This window comes from Orycteropus afer, unplaced genomic scaffold, assembly GCF_000298275.1.
Source record: "Orycteropus afer afer isolate SDZICR_OR568_19922 unplaced genomic scaffold, OryAfe1.0 scaffold00455, whole genome shotgun sequence".
In the NCBI taxonomy this organism is placed as follows: domain Eukaryota; kingdom Metazoa; phylum Chordata; class Mammalia; order Tubulidentata; family Orycteropodidae; genus Orycteropus; species Orycteropus afer.
The window spans coordinates 1,506,468-1,523,052 of record NW_006922042.1 but is presented as its reverse complement, the minus strand read 5'-3'; the positions used below and the strand labels follow the sequence as shown (position 1 = coordinate 1,523,052).

The 16,585-nt window shown below is 45.9% G+C and overlaps 1 protein-coding gene across 1 annotated transcript in view; it reads right to left on the bottom strand.

Annotated features, from left to right (window-relative positions):
* Nucleotides 1-15,736, bottom strand: part of TRIM7 (tripartite motif containing 7) — a 20,462-nt gene extending 4,726 nt beyond the window's left edge. The window contains exons 1-6 of the mRNA XM_007954261.2: nucleotides 15,227-15,736; nucleotides 14,225-14,320; nucleotides 9,391-9,621; nucleotides 8,726-8,748; nucleotides 8,323-8,438; nucleotides 8,015-8,050 (exon numbers count right to left, since the gene is read on the bottom strand). Coding sequence (XP_007952452.1) covers nucleotides 8,015-8,050; nucleotides 8,323-8,438; nucleotides 8,726-8,748; nucleotides 9,391-9,621; nucleotides 14,225-14,320; nucleotides 15,227-15,736 — 1,012 coding nt within the window. The remainder of the gene's footprint in view (nucleotides 1-8,014; nucleotides 8,051-8,322; nucleotides 8,439-8,725; nucleotides 8,749-9,390; nucleotides 9,622-14,224; nucleotides 14,321-15,226) is intronic.
* Nucleotides 15,737-16,585: the final 849 nt, after the last annotated feature.

Here is a 16,585-nt window from a genome sequence, read left to right as displayed (position 1 = left end):
CAAATCCCACCTTGGAGTTTACAAAGACTTATGGGTAGAAAAGCCACACAAAGTAATTTACTACAGTGCAGATACCATGATGGTGGATCTCATGGATGGTAGTTTTGAAATTGCATACAGGGAAGGCAAATCTGTGTCCAGAGTATCTATTCCAGTTAGAACAAAATGCTGTCCTTTCCATGATGCCAGTTGTCTGATGTAATCAACCTGCCACCATGCTGCTGGCTGATTACCCCAAGGAATGCTTCTGTGTCAGAAATGCAGTGTTGGTCTCTGCTGCTGGCAGATTGAGCACTCAGCAGAGGCTATAGCCAAGTAAGCTGTGGTGAGTGGAAGTCCATGTTGCTGAGCCCATGCATAACCTCTGTCCCTGACACCATGGCCACTTTGTTCATGAGTTCATTGGGCAATGACAGGAGTGGCTGGGCAAAAATGATGACTGGTTTCCACAGAATGTGTCGTCTTATCCACTTGATTGTTAAAATCTTCTGCTGAGGTCAGCCTTTGGTAAGGATTCACATGAAACTTCTTTCTATATCTAAACTTCTTTCTTTCATATCTTCACTTCTTTGGACCATTCAGAGAGGTCTGACATACCTCTTCCCCATACCTCTTTGTCACCACCTTTCCAGTCATGGTCCTTCCAAGTCCCTGACCATCCAGCCAAACCATTGGCCTCAGCCCAAGAATCAGTATACAATTGTACCTCTGGCCATTTCTACCTCCATGCAAAGTGAATAACAAGATACATGGCTCAAAGTTCTGCCCATTCGGAGGATTTCTCTTCACTACTGTCCTTCAGGGAGGTCCCAGAAAGGGGCTGGAGTGCTGCTGCTGTCCACTTTCGAATGCTTATCATGCAGAATCATGTGTAAACCAGGCATGAGTTTTCCCTTTGTCAGTCAACTGATCATAAGGAACTCCTTATGAAGCCATAGGTGCAGACTGGGAGAGGGATGGTAATATGATGAGTGGAAACCATAGGCATTTGGGCCACTTCCTCATGCAACTTACTTGTGCCTTCAGGTCCTGCTTGAGCCCAATCTATTATAAACCACTTCCATTTAATGATGGAGTGCTGCTGTGAATGTCCAACTTTATGACTCTGTGGGTCAGACAACACCCAGTTCATGATGGGCAGCTCAGGCCACATGGTGACTTGGTAGCCCATGTTTAGGTCTTCAATCTCTACCAAGGCCCAATAACAAACCAAAAGCTGTTTCTCAAAAGGAGAGTAGTTATCTTCAGAGGCTGGCAGGGCTTTGCTCCAAAATCCTAAGGGTCTGTGCTGTGATTCACCAATAGGGCCCTGCCAAAGACTCCAAACAGCACCTCTATCTGCACTGACACTTAAAGTATCATTAGATCAGCTGGATCATATGGCCTAAGTGGCAGAGGGGCATGCACAGCAGTCTCAACCTGTTATAGAGCCTTCTGTTCTAGGCCCCCATCAAAATTAGCAGCTTTTTTGAGTCACTTGATAAATAGGCAAGAGTAGCACACCCAAATGAGGGATATATTGCCTCCAAGATCCAAAGAGGCCCACCAGGCATTGTGTCTCCTTTTCAGTTGTGGGACAGCCCAGATGCAGTAATTTATCCTTCACTTTATTAGGAACATCTTGACATACCCCAAACCACTGGACCCCTAGAAATCTCATTGAAGTAGAAGGTGCCTGAATTCTTCTCAGGTTAATTTCCCACCCTCTAGCACACAAATGACTTACCAATAAGTCTAGAGTCATTGATATGTCTTCCTTACTAGGTCCAATCAGCATGTCACCAATGTAATGGACAAGTGTGACATCTTGTGGAAAGGAAAGGTGATCCAGGTCCCTGCAGACTACATTATGACATAGTGCTGGAGGGTTGATATATCTCTGAGGTAAGACGGTGAATGTATACTGCTGGCCTTGCCAGCTGAAGGCAAACTGCTTCTGATGATCCTTCGAAACCAAAATTGAGAAAAAGGCATTGGCCAGCAGCATACCAGGTCCCAGGAGATGTATTAATTTGCTCAAGCACTAAAATCACATCTAGAACAGCAATTGGAGTCACCACTTGGTTAAGTTTATGATAATCCACTGTCATTCTCCAAGATACATCTGTTATTTGCACATGCCAAATAGGCATGTTAAATGGGGATGTGGTGGGAATCACTACCCCTGCATCTTTCAAGTCCTTGATGATGGCACTAATCTCTGCAATTCCCCCCAAGAATGCAGTATTTCTTTTAGTTTACTATTTTCCTAGGTAAGGGCAGTTCTAATGGCTTCCACTTGGCTTCTTCTACCATAATAGCCCTTACTCCATATCAGGGATCCAATGCGGGGGTTCTGACAATTGTTGCTTATATCTATTCCAATCATGCATTCTGGAACTGGGGACACTGAAACCGAGTAAAGTGTTCCCCAAGAATGTGGAACAGTATCTATTCTAAGGGGGAACTGAAACCGAGTAAAGTCAAAACTCGGCTATTTCCCCCACTCTGGTTAAGACAGATGATTAGAACAGATAGGACCCTGGTTGGGAATAAATAAATAAACTTAATTACCCTTAACTATTTCCCCACCCCAGTTAAGACAAATAGAACCCCGGTTGGAGACCGATGAGTAAATACAATAAGCTCAGTTCCTTAAGAACTGAATGGAACAAAAAACATTCTTTCCTGCTATTTCCTTAGAAACAGGTGTTAAACGTGTTAATGTATCTTAGAAAACAACTTGAAAATTAACTCTGGCCTGCAGACGTGTACACTGGGACAGACAGGAACAAAGATGCTGGGAACTAACACTCTCCCCTCTGTTTAAGCCCTGATCAGCTGATGACAGGAAGCCAGTGTGACTCATCCTGTACGCAGGTGCACTAAATTAAAAACCTACTGTCCCTTTAAACCTAGGTGAAGGAAATTTCAGCCAATCGTCAACCATCTCACACCCAAATTCCTGAAATTTTTATGAATATGCATAACCCTCTCTTCTGGAACCTACAAAACTGTAGTTCGACAGAGATTTGGGGAGTCAGATCTGGATATGGACTCCTGTCTCCTTGCATTGCCACTTTGCAATAAATAATTTTCTCTCCTCTTAATCACTTGGTGTGTAAACTGTTTTGGCCTGACCGCACACCAGGCAGGGGCCCGCGTTTGGTCCTATTTCAAAATCACTACACGATGGGTTCAGGGAGCCAGTGGACCCACTGTGAGATGGACGTGAGCTAAGACTACATCAATAACATGACCTCCATGTGTCCCTACTCTAACTGGTGGGCCATAGTGATGTTTTAGGTCTCCAGGAATTAGTGTCAATTCAGAACCTATCCAGTAATCCCCACAAAGTTTGATTATTTCCATTTCACCAATGAATAGTCACTCTCATAAAAGGCTATAGATCCCTTTGCATAAAGCTAGGGAAAAGATTAACAATATTAAATTTTGCCAGTGTAGTGGGGTCCTTCCTCAAGGGGACCCAGCCTCCCCTTCATTCAAGGGGCTGTGGATCTATAAACTGGCTCAAGTTTAGGAATTGATTAAGGGGCCATGACTGTATTCTGGCGATTCAAGTTACACTGCTCTTCACCTGACCCAGAATTCTTCCCCTTGTACAGATGAAGTAAATATTTGGTAGCTTTCCCACCTATTTCACCCCTAGGGACACCATACTAAGTAGTGAGCACCATGCCATAAGTTTATATGAGTCAGACTGTTCTAATTACTGCTTTAACGCTGGTGCCATTAGGGTAACCACACCTACCTTGTCTTTGTTAAGTATTGCCAGTTGTCCCCTACCACCACAGGGTCCACTCAGCCCCATTGTACTTAGGTGTCTTAATTCAATTAGGGGAGTTCCACTGTCAAATCTGGCTTATATAAAATAGCAATCACAGCAGTCTTCAAAGATGCTGGGGCTCCCTTTACAAATGTGTTCCACACTATAGTGCTAAAAGGTGTGTCCTCTGGGCACTCCTTGTGTGGATCTGTGGGTGTTATCTGATAAATCCATTCTAACATGCCTATTTCGCTAACCCTGTGGATACCTTCTTCTATATTATATCAAGGCAGGTCTGGTACTTCAGCTAGATTTAGTTTCGGCCAATGCATAATTCATGCCTTAGTAAACCAACCAAATAAACTATTAGGTCCTTTCCTAACCTCTTGAGCTGAAACACTGAATTATAAGAATCTGTGCTAGTGGGCTCAAATCAATAAACTCAGACTAATCCAAATTTAGGGAGCTCTGGTAGCATAGTGCCTAAGGCACATGACTGCTAACCAGAAGGCTGGCAGTTCAAACCCACAAGCCACTCCTCGGAAGGAAGATGGGGCAATCTACTTCCGTAGTGATATTGCCTTGGAAACCCAAGGAGGGATCACTATGAGTCGGGTCTGACTCGATGGCACATAATAACAACAACAATCCAAATTTATGTTCTTTGTACCATTATCCCACACCATTAATAACCATTCCTATACATATTCTCCAGGTTTCTGTTGGTACGTGTTAGCAAAATCAAGCATTTCTTCTGAAGTGCAGTGTACCTTTTCTGGAGTCACACTTTGTACTTCACCTTTTGGGGACTGCTGGGACTTAACTCTAGTTATAGCTCTAGGAGCAACAATGGATGGTGGGGGTGATTCCTGAGAATGGTTAGCAATGTCTTATAAGGCATCTATTTCAGGCAATTCCCCTGGTGATATCTCAGACAATGACCCAGCAGGCACTAGATTAGTCTCATCAGTGAGTGGGCTGGTTATGCTGACAGGAGTGATTCAATGGAATTTAGGGGCTCAATGTCCCCAGCTTCCTGATTATCTGCCTGTATGTCCCCATCCCAAGTTTCAGGATCCCATTTCTTCCCAATCATTGTTCTTACTTTAACTTCAGACATAATTTGAGGTTGGCAATTTAATTGGTGTTACAATTCAGCCATTCTTTACAATAAGGTTCTGGGTTTGGTTTTCAGCAATATCAGTTCTGTTACTACAAAAAATAAGGCTTTCTTTCAGTGCACAAATAGCAACTCTGAGGTCTTTTATGTGGCACTTGAGCTGTGACTCTGAAGCCCTGAGCTCATCTCATTCTTTCACCACTTTGTCTAGTGTAAGTAGAACTCACCAACCAGCTTTCTTATACTCCTCATTCTGACAAAACTGAAATGTATTAAACATGTGATCACCCAGAGCCTCACTTCTCATCAATACTTGATTTATTACTATTGCTATTTTGTGTATTAATATTGGCACTTCATGCCATGGATTAGCAGCACCCTCTTTACTAATGAAGGCAGAGTCATGAGTGTCTTTACAACTAATCAAACTTGAGAACCAATTTAGAAAGCTCATTCTTACACTTGTTTCTCTAGAAAGTCTACTGGTACCAAATGTCTTAGGTTGGGTTCTCTAGAGAAGCAAAACTAGTGAAGCTTTGAGAGAGAGAGAGAGAGAGAAATTTATCCCAAGGAAATGGCTCACACAGTTGTAGAGGCTTGCAAGTCCCGAGTCCATGGGCCAAACATCAAGCTGGAGGCTTCTCCTGATTCATGTAGCAGCAGGGGCTGATGAGTCCAAGATCAGCAGGTAATATAGAAGGCTGCTGGCTTTAGAGGCTGACAAATCCAAGATTGGCAGGTGAAATGGCAGATTGTTGGTTCATGCTATGAAGGCAACAATCCCAAGATTGGCAGGCAACATGGCAGGCACTTGTTCAAGTTCAGGAACCAGAGATGATGATGAGCCAGATGCAAGATACAGAATGAGCAAAAAGCCAGAGACTTTTCCAAAGCTTTTCCCTCTATACTGGAAGTAGCCACACCCTGAAGGAACCTCCCTTTCAACTGACTGACTGCTCATAGCAGATTTCATCATGGAGGTGATTAAATTATATTAGATCTCATAATGGGGGATAACTACCTCCTAACTGCTGAACCACATAAAATCATGGTCCAGCCAAGTTGACACACAACCTTAACTATTACAAAAGAGCAGGCTATAGTTTTAACTCAAATGCTCAGGGAAGGCCTCAGTGCCTAGTACCATTTGATTCTAATAGTCTCCAGACTTTCCACAGCCATGAACCTCTGAAACTATTGCTCTGAGATAATCTTTAAAACTTAAACCAAAAATAACCCTGAAGTCATAAAATCAAACAATAGTTTAGCTTGACTAGTAAAAAATGTCTGCCTTAAGCATTACGCTCTATTAAGAACTATCTACATGGGATCAAAGTGACAGCAGCAACTTGAAAGATTAGATAGGAACATTAGGGGCAGTGAGTATATTAATGGAAGAGGAAAAACTCAGAAAAGGATGGTTGCACAATTTGAAGAATGTAATCAATGTCACTAAATTGTACATATAAAAACGGCTGAATAGGTGTGATTTTGCTGTATATATTCTCAACAACAAAAAAATAATTAATTAATTTAAAAAATTAAAAAGGTGTCATTTGAGCAAAGACATAAAGAAGGTGAGGAAGCTAGCCACACAGCTATCTGGAGAAGCATGCTCCAGGCTTAGGAATAGCCAGTGCAGCGCTGGCTGTGAATTTAGTAGAACCATACAATCTGGAGCCATAGAAGACTAGGAAGAAGTGCTCTGATTTTCCTTGGGTTAAACCACCCACAATGATGTCAATTCAAACTTACAATGACTCTATAGGACAGGGTAAACTGTCCCATCAGGTTTCCAAGGCTGTAAATCTCTACAGAAGCAGACTGCCACATCTTTCTCCCACAGAGCAGCTGGTGCATTCAAACTGCTAACCTTTCAGTTAGCAGTGTCTAACCTCCATGCCACCAGGGCTCCTTCTCCTGGGATTAGAGGTCTAAAATAAAACAAACCAAACCTATTGCCATCAATTCTGACTTAAGGGACCCTATATATTACAGAGTAGAACTGCTCCATAGGGTTTTCTTGACTGTAATCTTCATAGGAGCAGATCACCAAGCCTTTCTTCTGTGGCACTGCTGAGTGGCTTCAAGCCACTAACATTAATTAAGGTTAGTAGTCCAGAAATCTAAAGAGATGTGACAAAACTTTCTTGACCATGATCCACAAGAATATATTTCACACTGCATTCTAGTATACACATACTTGAGAGAAAAGTCTCAAAATACTTTTACTACATATGATGCACTTTGATGTTTTCTATTTCATTTTTTCAAAATAGTTTTAAACACACACCTGAGGTGGATGTGTGCTTGGTGTATTTTGGAAACAGCAAGCAGAGTGTGTGGCTGTATAGAGTGAGCAAGAGGGAGATGTGGAGATGAGACTAGATCCCCTGGGACCCTGAAAGCCATGGTGAGGGCCCTAGCCTTTATTGAGTGAGAGGAACCATCACAACGTTCTGAGCAGAGTATGGGCATGGTCTGACTTGGTTTAGATTCAGCCTGTGTAAACTCTTGGAGCTCTGGTGGCATAGTGCTTAACGCATTTGACTGCTAACCAGAGGTTGGCAATTCAAACCTACCAGTCACTCCTGGGAAGGAAGATTGGGCAATCTACTTCTATAGAGAAGTAGAAACCCAAGGAGTTGGGATAGACTCGGTGGCAGTGAGTTTGGTTTTGGTTTTAGTTGTGGTGTGTAAACTCTGACTTAACTTAGCCATCAGCATGAAAATAGGACTTAGATAAGCCCTCCCCTCTCCTGAGGGATCTCTCAACAGATCCCACATATTCCAGAGTATTTCAGGAATAAGAAGGATCATCACCCTTCCTGTCTTCAGCTTCACCCTATTTCTCCTGACCCCTGGCCACAAACCCTCATTCCCAGGAGCTTATAGGCTTTCAGGCTCCACTGTAGCCTGAGGGAGTCAGAACTTCTGAGGCTGGTGAGGATGGGGACGGGGCAGCAATCTCGCAGGGTTGTGAAGTAAGACTAACGGAAGGAACCAACCATGTGCAAAGGCCAAGAGACAGTCACCATGTGTTAATCCCAGAGGAACAGACACCACAGGAAGTGGATTTTCTACCTTGCCATATAATCAGTACTCACTGCCATAAAAACCATCCATACCTTTTTCCTCTTTCTCCAACTCATCCTGAAGATCCTCTGAGGAGGAGAAACAAAGCAGGGTGTGCATGAATGATATGAGTATGGCAATGATACCACTTTTTCCAATTTTTATAACCCAACTGACTCACATTCCCCAAACACCCCAGATTTGCCATCACCACCTCTCAATACCAACCTCACCTTGACATACCTCAGCTAACATTTTGTCACAGCTTCTGGAAAAGTATCACCCTTGGGATCCCTGAACTGCTAGAAATACACCACCACCACCCACACCACATGTTCCAGCCCCATTCCCAGGCCCCTACCTTTGAACTTCTTGAGCAAACCCTTTAAGACAAAGGTCTTGAGGGAAACATTCCAGACTTTATTCTTCATCTCAGAAGAGACTGTGGTTGGCTTGGGGCCGGGCACATTGCTGCACCTGCAGGACAGGGACCCTAAGGGAGGCCCATGAACACCATCCTACTTCCACTGGGCTCTGACAAATAGGTTGATGAGGTCCTCTTGTCAGGAAGAGGTAGAAAAGGGAGAGGCCAGCCTGGTATTGGAATACCATGGCCAGGTAGGCATATATTTGTCACAGAACATACCCAAGTAAGGTAGGGAAGGAGGCGGGTAGGTAGAGAGCAGGAGTGGGTGAATGAAAAGAGTTCAATGGGAAAGAAGAGACAACTTAGAGAGACCCCAGAAGCCATTAGGTCCACTCACTTGCTTAGTGTGTTTTTGAACTCCTAGAAGGAAAGATGGAAGAAAACCAAATCAGCATTCTGTGACCTCCATTCACCATTCAAACCAAAACTGGCCGCTTGGCCTGTGTCCAAGAGGAATAAACAGTAAGCAGGTACACCCTGCCCCATAGACTGCATGGGTCCCTGGAGGCAACAGCTTCCCACTGTACCTAACTTCTAGTGTCTCATCATTTCAGTGGGTCCCACACTCTATTATTATAGAATCTTCACTGGAACATCTACCTGGACCTAGTGTTACCTCTGTCCTTAAAACCACAAGAGACAAGTCATACCCCTTATGCAATGGTAAGGACTATCATTCTTGACCCATTAGTGGCTCGCAAAATTGAGATGAGCATTTTTTAAAAAATGAAATAGAATTGAAAAATCAAAGTGCATCACATAGAATAAAGGTAAGTATTATTTTCTGAGATGTTTATCTTAGAATAACAATATAAAATATATTCTTGTGGATCATGGTCAAGAAAGTTTTATCACACCTCTTTAAAATCAGACTTCTCTCCCCAGTCCCCTTTGGCTCTGGATTGTGTGGTTCTATTCACAAGATCTGACTGACATTGATCACTCTGCCTTTCCTGATGGCTTATACTAAATGGGTCAAACCCCTGGCTGACCCAGACTCACGTGCAGAAAGTCGAGGTCAGACTTGCAAGCTGTCTCCTGGATCTGGCTGCTGAGTTTGGAGAGCTGTGTGATCTCACCCCCAAGCTGGGCCAAGTTCTCATTCTGCTTCTGTGTCACTTCCCGGGACAGCTCTTCCAGTCGGCCCAGGAGCCGGCCCTCCTGCTCCACCAGGAAGGCTCTCAGCGCCTGGAACTCAGCCCCTACCTTTTCTCTCTCAGCTGCCATCTGCTTCTGTCCACAGAGGAGGAGAGGTTGGAGAGGTGAGGGTTTTTGAGCATTGAGACATGATATTTGGACAGGAACCTCTTGAGTTGTCCCACAGGGTTCCACTTCTCTCGGTGCTTTAGGGGTCAAATACACCACCCCCACTCCCCCCACCCACCCCCACACAAGCATGCACTAACTCACATACACGCACACATACTCTATTTTAAATATTCCAAATGAATGTACTCAGCAGTCTCAACACAAGTATCCTGGACCCTGGGTTTTACCACCTTACCTAGGACAATTTGAAACTATCCCAGAACCACCTAAGGCTGCAGTTTCCTCATCTTAAAAGTGGCAGGAATAAATGAGTACAAGAGGCTACTATAAGGATTACACTGAGGTGGCTTTTTAATTCCCAAACATATGTATTTTGTTATTCCTTATACTTTCACTCTTTACTTCTTTTAAAACAGCAACTTTTCTTTTTAGCAATTATAAAGGTAGCACATGCTGTTAATACAAAACCTGGTAGGTATAGAAAAGTAGAAAGAAGAAAGGTAACACACCCACAGTGACCCAAGTGAGAATATGCTTGCCTGGAGTTAGCTAAACTGCAAAGTTTAGAGACAACTATCCAGTTTACAAGGCACACAGTCCTCCACAAGACCACCCTCAGTTACACTTTGTTGTTGTGTGCCATCAAGTCGGACCCGACTCATAGTGAGCCCTCCTTGGGTTTCCGAGGCAGTATCACTGCGGAAATAGATTGCCCCATCTTCCTTCCAAGGAGTGGCTGGTGGGTTTGAACCGCCAGCCTTCTGATTAGCAGTCAAGTGCCTTAGCCACTATGCTACACTACAACTACCTGTAACTTTCTCCTCTTTCTCCAGCTCATCTGGAAGACATCACCTGCAAGTTTAGGGGGTTCTCCAACCATTCTCAGGTTTAATAATTCACTAGAAAGATTCATAATTCACTGAAAGCTATTATACCCAAAGTTAATTTATTACCAAACCAGAAAACTAAACTCACCACCATTGAGTCAATTTCATCTCATAGCAACTCCATTTGGGTTTCTGTGGTGGTGAAGTTTGTGTGTCAACTTGGCTTGGCCTGGTTGAGTGGCTGGGCAGCTGGATGTAGTATTCCCCATGATGAGATTGGTAATCAACTCCATGGTGGAATCTAATGTAAGCAGCTGAGGAGCTGCCTTAGGGAATGTGGTCTGCTTCCTGTATATAAGGAGAAGCCTTAGGAAATGGTCTCTAGCATGTAGCACGCTTGAACCCTACATGTAGCCATGTCATTGTTTAGCAGCCTGCCATGCTCTGCCGACCTTGGGACTTCCAATGGACTTGAATTAATGGCCTTCCATGTGGTTTGGTAACATTGGGACTGTGCCTTTTTACTTGTCAACCTTGGGCTTGTCAGTCTCACCAGCCAGCAGGTGTCTGAGTGAAGAAAAGCCTCTAGCTTCAGTGGGCTGGGATCTGGAGGCAGAGCTGAAGCCTAAGGTTGAGGGGCTTTTACCCAGCCCCTACAGCCTGGCACTTTGAACTTGGACTTAAAGCCTCCAAATTGTAAGAATAAACTCCTGTTTGTCAAAGCCATCCCATTTATGGTATATTCATGTCAGAGCAGCACTAGGTAACCAGAACAGTTTGTGAGGTGATAAATCTTTACGGAAGTAGATTGCCCAGTCTTCCTTCTGTGGAGTGGCTGGTGGGTTTGAATCACTAACCTTCTGGTTAGCAATTGAATGCCTTAGGCACTATGCCACCAGAGCTCCTTTATTATGGGGAAAGGATATAAGTGAAAATCAGACACATAGGGTACAGTCTGGAAGGGTTCCAAACACAAAGCTTCCACTGTTCTTTCCCACGGCGTTAGGATGCATTACCCTCCAGGCACTGATGTATGGCAGCATGTTGGTTGAGGTGAGGTTGGTATTGAGAGGTAGTGGTGGCAAATCTGGGGTATTTGGGGAATGTGAGTCAGTTGGATTATAAATATTGGAGCATGCTGAGGCAGTTCTACTCTGTCCTATAGGGTCACTATGAGTTGGACTCATAGTGCACCTAACAACAGCAACAGGACAACCTCAACTCTTACTCCCTGAATGCTCTAGGTAAAAGAAAGACTGGCTGGAAGAGAAGACCATCAGTGAATTTTTAAGTCTGAAAACCTGGGTTCAAGCCACAGCTCCATAGACTTCTTACCAATGCCCCCTGCCTTATCTCCATCTTGGGGATGTTAGGAAAGCAAACAACAGCAACTAACATTTACTGACCTATTTATTTCCATACCCTGTGGCAGGCCCCATTCTGAGCACTTTATATGTATTAATTCACTCAACTCTGACAACAACCCAATGAGGTGGGTACACTTCTCTCTCAATCTCTCTTTTTCTCTTTTTTAATTGTGGGCTTAACCCATTTTAAACATGAAAAGACTAAGGTAGAGAGACACATTGTCAATAAGTGGTAAACCAGGATTCTAATCCAGAGAGTCTGACACCAGAGTCTACACTTCTTGCAACTATATCATATTGCCGCCAAAGGGAAAAACACAAGTGAAATAGCATTTGCCTAAATACTCTAAGTCACAGATTGTCAACACAGGCACCATTGATATTTGGAGCCACATAATCCTTTGTTGTGGGTGACTGTCCTGTGCATTACAGGATGTTTAGCAATATCTCTCCCATTACCACAAAATGTCTATACCCTACCATCCCAGTGATGACAACCAAAAATATTGCCAAAAAAAAAAAAAAAACTCACTGCTATCAAATCAATTCCCACTCATAGTGACCCCCATTGGATTTCTGAGGCTGTAATCTTTACACAGAGAAGGTGGTAGGTTTGAACTGCTGACCTTTGGGTTAGCAGCCAATGCCTTATCCACTGTACCACTGAGGCTCCACACGTTGGCAAATGCCTGGGGGGCTGAGGAGTGTGCAAAATTGCCTTCAGATGAGAATCACTGCTCTAAATGGTAAAAATATTTTCAACAACAGTAATACCCTACTTCTGTTTCATTAAGCAGGCATTTTGTTAATTATAAAGAATGTGAGCTAGGAGCCAAGGTAGTAAGGTGGGTGCCAGGAAAGGACAGAGGTGAAAGATGCTAAACCAAGTCATGGGGAGGGGGTCCTACCACAGACTGAGAAGCTGTGCATGCTATAGGACAGCTCTCTCGGTCACAGATGTAAAATAGTGACCAAAGAGACACATGATCATCCCTTCTTCCAGCTGAGGAGGGATAAAGGTCAGGAGGCATGAGCTGTTCCTTATGTACGGAAGTGAGTGATCAGAAGGGAAGAAAGGAGTGCACACTGGATGCAGGTGTAATAGATGCGGCAGTAGGTCAGAAAAGGACCCTAGGGCATGTCAACTGTCTTCCCTTTCCCCCTTCCTCACTTCAAGTTACTCTTCCTCTAGTTTTCAACTAACAGGCCTTTAGTGGAGCCTTTCATTACTTCAACATCTATTTTCTGAGCTAGGAACTGAATTTGTGACCCAGACAAATGACAGTCAGTGACCCTCACTTTGGTTAAGTGCCCACCTTAACTCAATCTCACTTTCCTGTTCCCAAAGACCTTTGACTTGCATCGTCTCATTTCACTGTAAGGAAGACAAAATATCATCCCAGTTCACTGAGGTGCTGGGTATCCTCAGCTACACAGCAGGGATTGTTGTAAACCCAAGTCTCCAAACCTCCTTCCCTCTGCTAGGATCAGGGAGCAGCTGTGATACGCCCTCAAGCCCTTTCTCCCTTAGCTTCTAATCCAAAATATAAAAAAGTCTGAAAGTGAAAATGTTTTCATAACTCATTTCATGGCAGAACATGCCCTGAACTGAACTGAAGCTATTTATTGTATTTATTTCCTGCATAGTATGGATATTTATATGTTTTTCTGTAGAAATGTTAATATATTCAATCAAAAGATGCTGTTCCAAACCCCTGTTGGGGTGTTATGTAACATTAGAGTGACCATACCTCCTGATTCTCTAGTACAGTTCCAAATTAAGCCAGTTGTTCTAAAGTGATCATACTAGCAACCCCCAAGGAGCTCTGGTGGTGTAGTGCGTAAGGCATTTGGCTGCTAACTAGAAAGTTGGCAGTTCAAACCTACCAGCTGATGAGGGAATTTACTCTTACACAGATTTTTCTGTATAATTTACTCTTACCAGGAAGATGAGGGAATTTACTCTTATACAGATTTACAGCCTTAGAAACCCTATGGGGGTCACTATGAGTCAGAATTGATTTAATGGCTATGGGTTTGGTTTTTGGTTTGGATTTCACTCTCAAAAACTCTGGTACGTTCAATAAATTTTATGGCCACCCTATATAATCACTCACTACCCTTGACTTGGGCTTTGGAGGCAGTAGGTCTATGGAAGTAGATTGCCCCATCTTCCTTCTGAGGAGAGGCTGGGTTAGAAGTCAAATGCCTTAGGCACTATGTCACCAGAGCTCCTACCCTATATAATATGCACCCTAAAATCTTTGTAGAATCTATCTCTGCTGTTCCATAGGCATCCATTCAAACACCATACACACAGAGTCAGGGGTGGTAGGTGGCCCTAACTCCCACTGGGGCCTATGCCGGGCTCACCAGGAGCTCCCTGCTTTCCTTCTCCTCTGTGGACCGGAACACCTCAAAGTCCTCCAGCTCCTTCTTCAAGACTTTCAGCCTCGACTCCAGAAGCTCCTGCAGGAAGTGAGAAGGGAGCCATCTGCTGAAACCCCCACCAGTACATTCCAGGAGAAAGGGTAGGCCTTGGTCATTGAGGAATATGTGCCGGGTAGCACCACCTGTGGATGTCAGGGTGGATGTAACATGCATAGGCTGAGCATAGGAATACTGGGCAACCGCAGGATGACTCCAAAGGCCCCAGAAGTCTCACTTTCTCAAGGATATCTGCTGCACAATCCAGATTGAAATACAAGGTCTCCGCCCGCCCAACCCACCTTGTCCTCGCCTTGGCTCGCCTGCCCACCATTAGAAAGCCCTTTTGGGCGATAGGGTGGAGAAGCATAGAAAGAATGGGGACAGTGCGTTCAGTGCCTCTACACACACTTCTGCTGTAGCCCCCGCAAAGTGACAGGAAAGTTGGGACGCCCAGTAACGACAGCTTTGACAAAAAGTGCAGACGGCTCTCGTGCGCCAGTCGACTCAGGACAACCACTGACCTCTTGGAGAGGTTGTCCCACTGGTCCCAGGAGGTGGGGACGCTGAACAGAACCACGTCCCGGGGAAAGGGCTGAGAGTGGTGGCAGCGGGTGTGTGGGTATGATGGGGTCCTGCGGGGGAAAACTGCAATAACTAGCACGCTACTACAAGCCAGGTACTGTCGGAAAGAAAATCGCCAAGTTCGCAGGGGCGTCGCGCAGACAACCTAGTATGGCTTCCAGAGTGAAACGGGAATAGTGGTGCTGGTGTGGGGGTGACAGAAGGATAACCGCTGTCAGGCGAGGAGGCAGCGCTGGGAAGCTTGGGAGTGGAGAAAGAAGGCAAGGCTCCTTTGCACTGCGCATGCGCTGTGCGCGGGTGTGGGAAATACTGGGTCGGGTGACTAGGTTCTCCCGGACTGGCAGGGATGGGGCGGGCCCTCACCTTGGCCTCCTGCACTGCCTCGTCAAGCGGCAACACTGCGTGTGCGCGGTGCTCCCGGGCGCGGTCGCACACCACGCAAATGGCGCGTCCATCGTCCTGGCAGTAGAGCTTGAGCGGTTCGCCGTGCAGAGAGCACGCCGCCGGGGCTGCTAAATCCGAGGACCCGCGATCCCCTGGCGCCGCGGCAGGCAGGCTGAAGCGACGAAGCAGCGTGGCCACCGCGGCCAGCTGTCGGTTAGGCCGCAGCTGGCTGGGGCGCGCAGGCTCGCGGCACTGCGGGCAGGGCAGCTGGCCAGGCAGCGCGCGGGGCGCGGTAGCGGCCCAATTGCCTGCGCGCTCCCAGCAGAGCTTGATGCAGGCGCGGCAGAAGCTGTGACCACAGTCGACTGACACAGGCTCTTGGAAGAGCTCCAGGCAGATGGAACACGTCGCTTCGCCCTGCAGCTCTGCCGCCAGAGCCAGAGCCTCGGCCCCGGCGCCAGGGCCCATCCGCGGCCCCACTGCCGCCATGCACGCCCTCTGCGCACCCGGGTCAGACAGCGCAGGGGAGGCCGCTGGACCCCACAAGAGGCAGCTCAGAGCTCGGAGGCCCGAGCCAGCCTCTGAATCGCCAGTGACGGGGCGGGGCTAAAGCCTAGCAGGCGGAGCCTTGAGCTGGTTGCTCTCCCAGCAAAGAGTGTGGAGGGGACCTTGCGCGCTGGTGGCCCCCGGAGCAGTACTGAAGGAGGCAGGGTAGTCAAATGTTAGACTGCGCCTTGTGTCCCTGTGTCTGGTCCTCCAGGCCCCCGCATTGGCCTGTGACCTTCTTGGCCCCCAGAGACCCTCTTCCTGTCGCCTCCCTCGAGCAGACCAGCCACAGGCCTCTGAAGGTTAATCCAGCCTGACCCAGTCAGTCGCGGGAAACCGGCCCAGACAGGTGGGTGCACAAACCTGGTTAGATGCCAGTTCTGGACACAGCCTGAGGCCGACCTAGCACGCCCGGGACAGTACCTGGCGCTCGGGCCACGGTGTCAGATTCAGCGAGAGAAGGTTCGTCCTGGTATTATGCTGAGCTAAATTTAGAGGCCAGGACCCGGTTCTTGTCCCTTACCTCCAGCGCGGCCTTGCATCCACTTTTGTAGCTACCTTTCCTTGTACCCCCTCCCTCTTATTTATTCTTTATTTAATGTTTGTTTTTGAGCAAGTAATAAATTTACAATAGTTTTTCTTAAGAATGTCCATATATATATAATAGAGCTAACAGGGGGGCAAATTTATAACTTCTTGGGAGCTCTGGTAGCGTAGTGGCTAAGGCACTTGACTGCTAACCAGAAGGCTGGCGGTTCAAACCCACCAGCCACTCCTCGGAAGGAAGGTTGG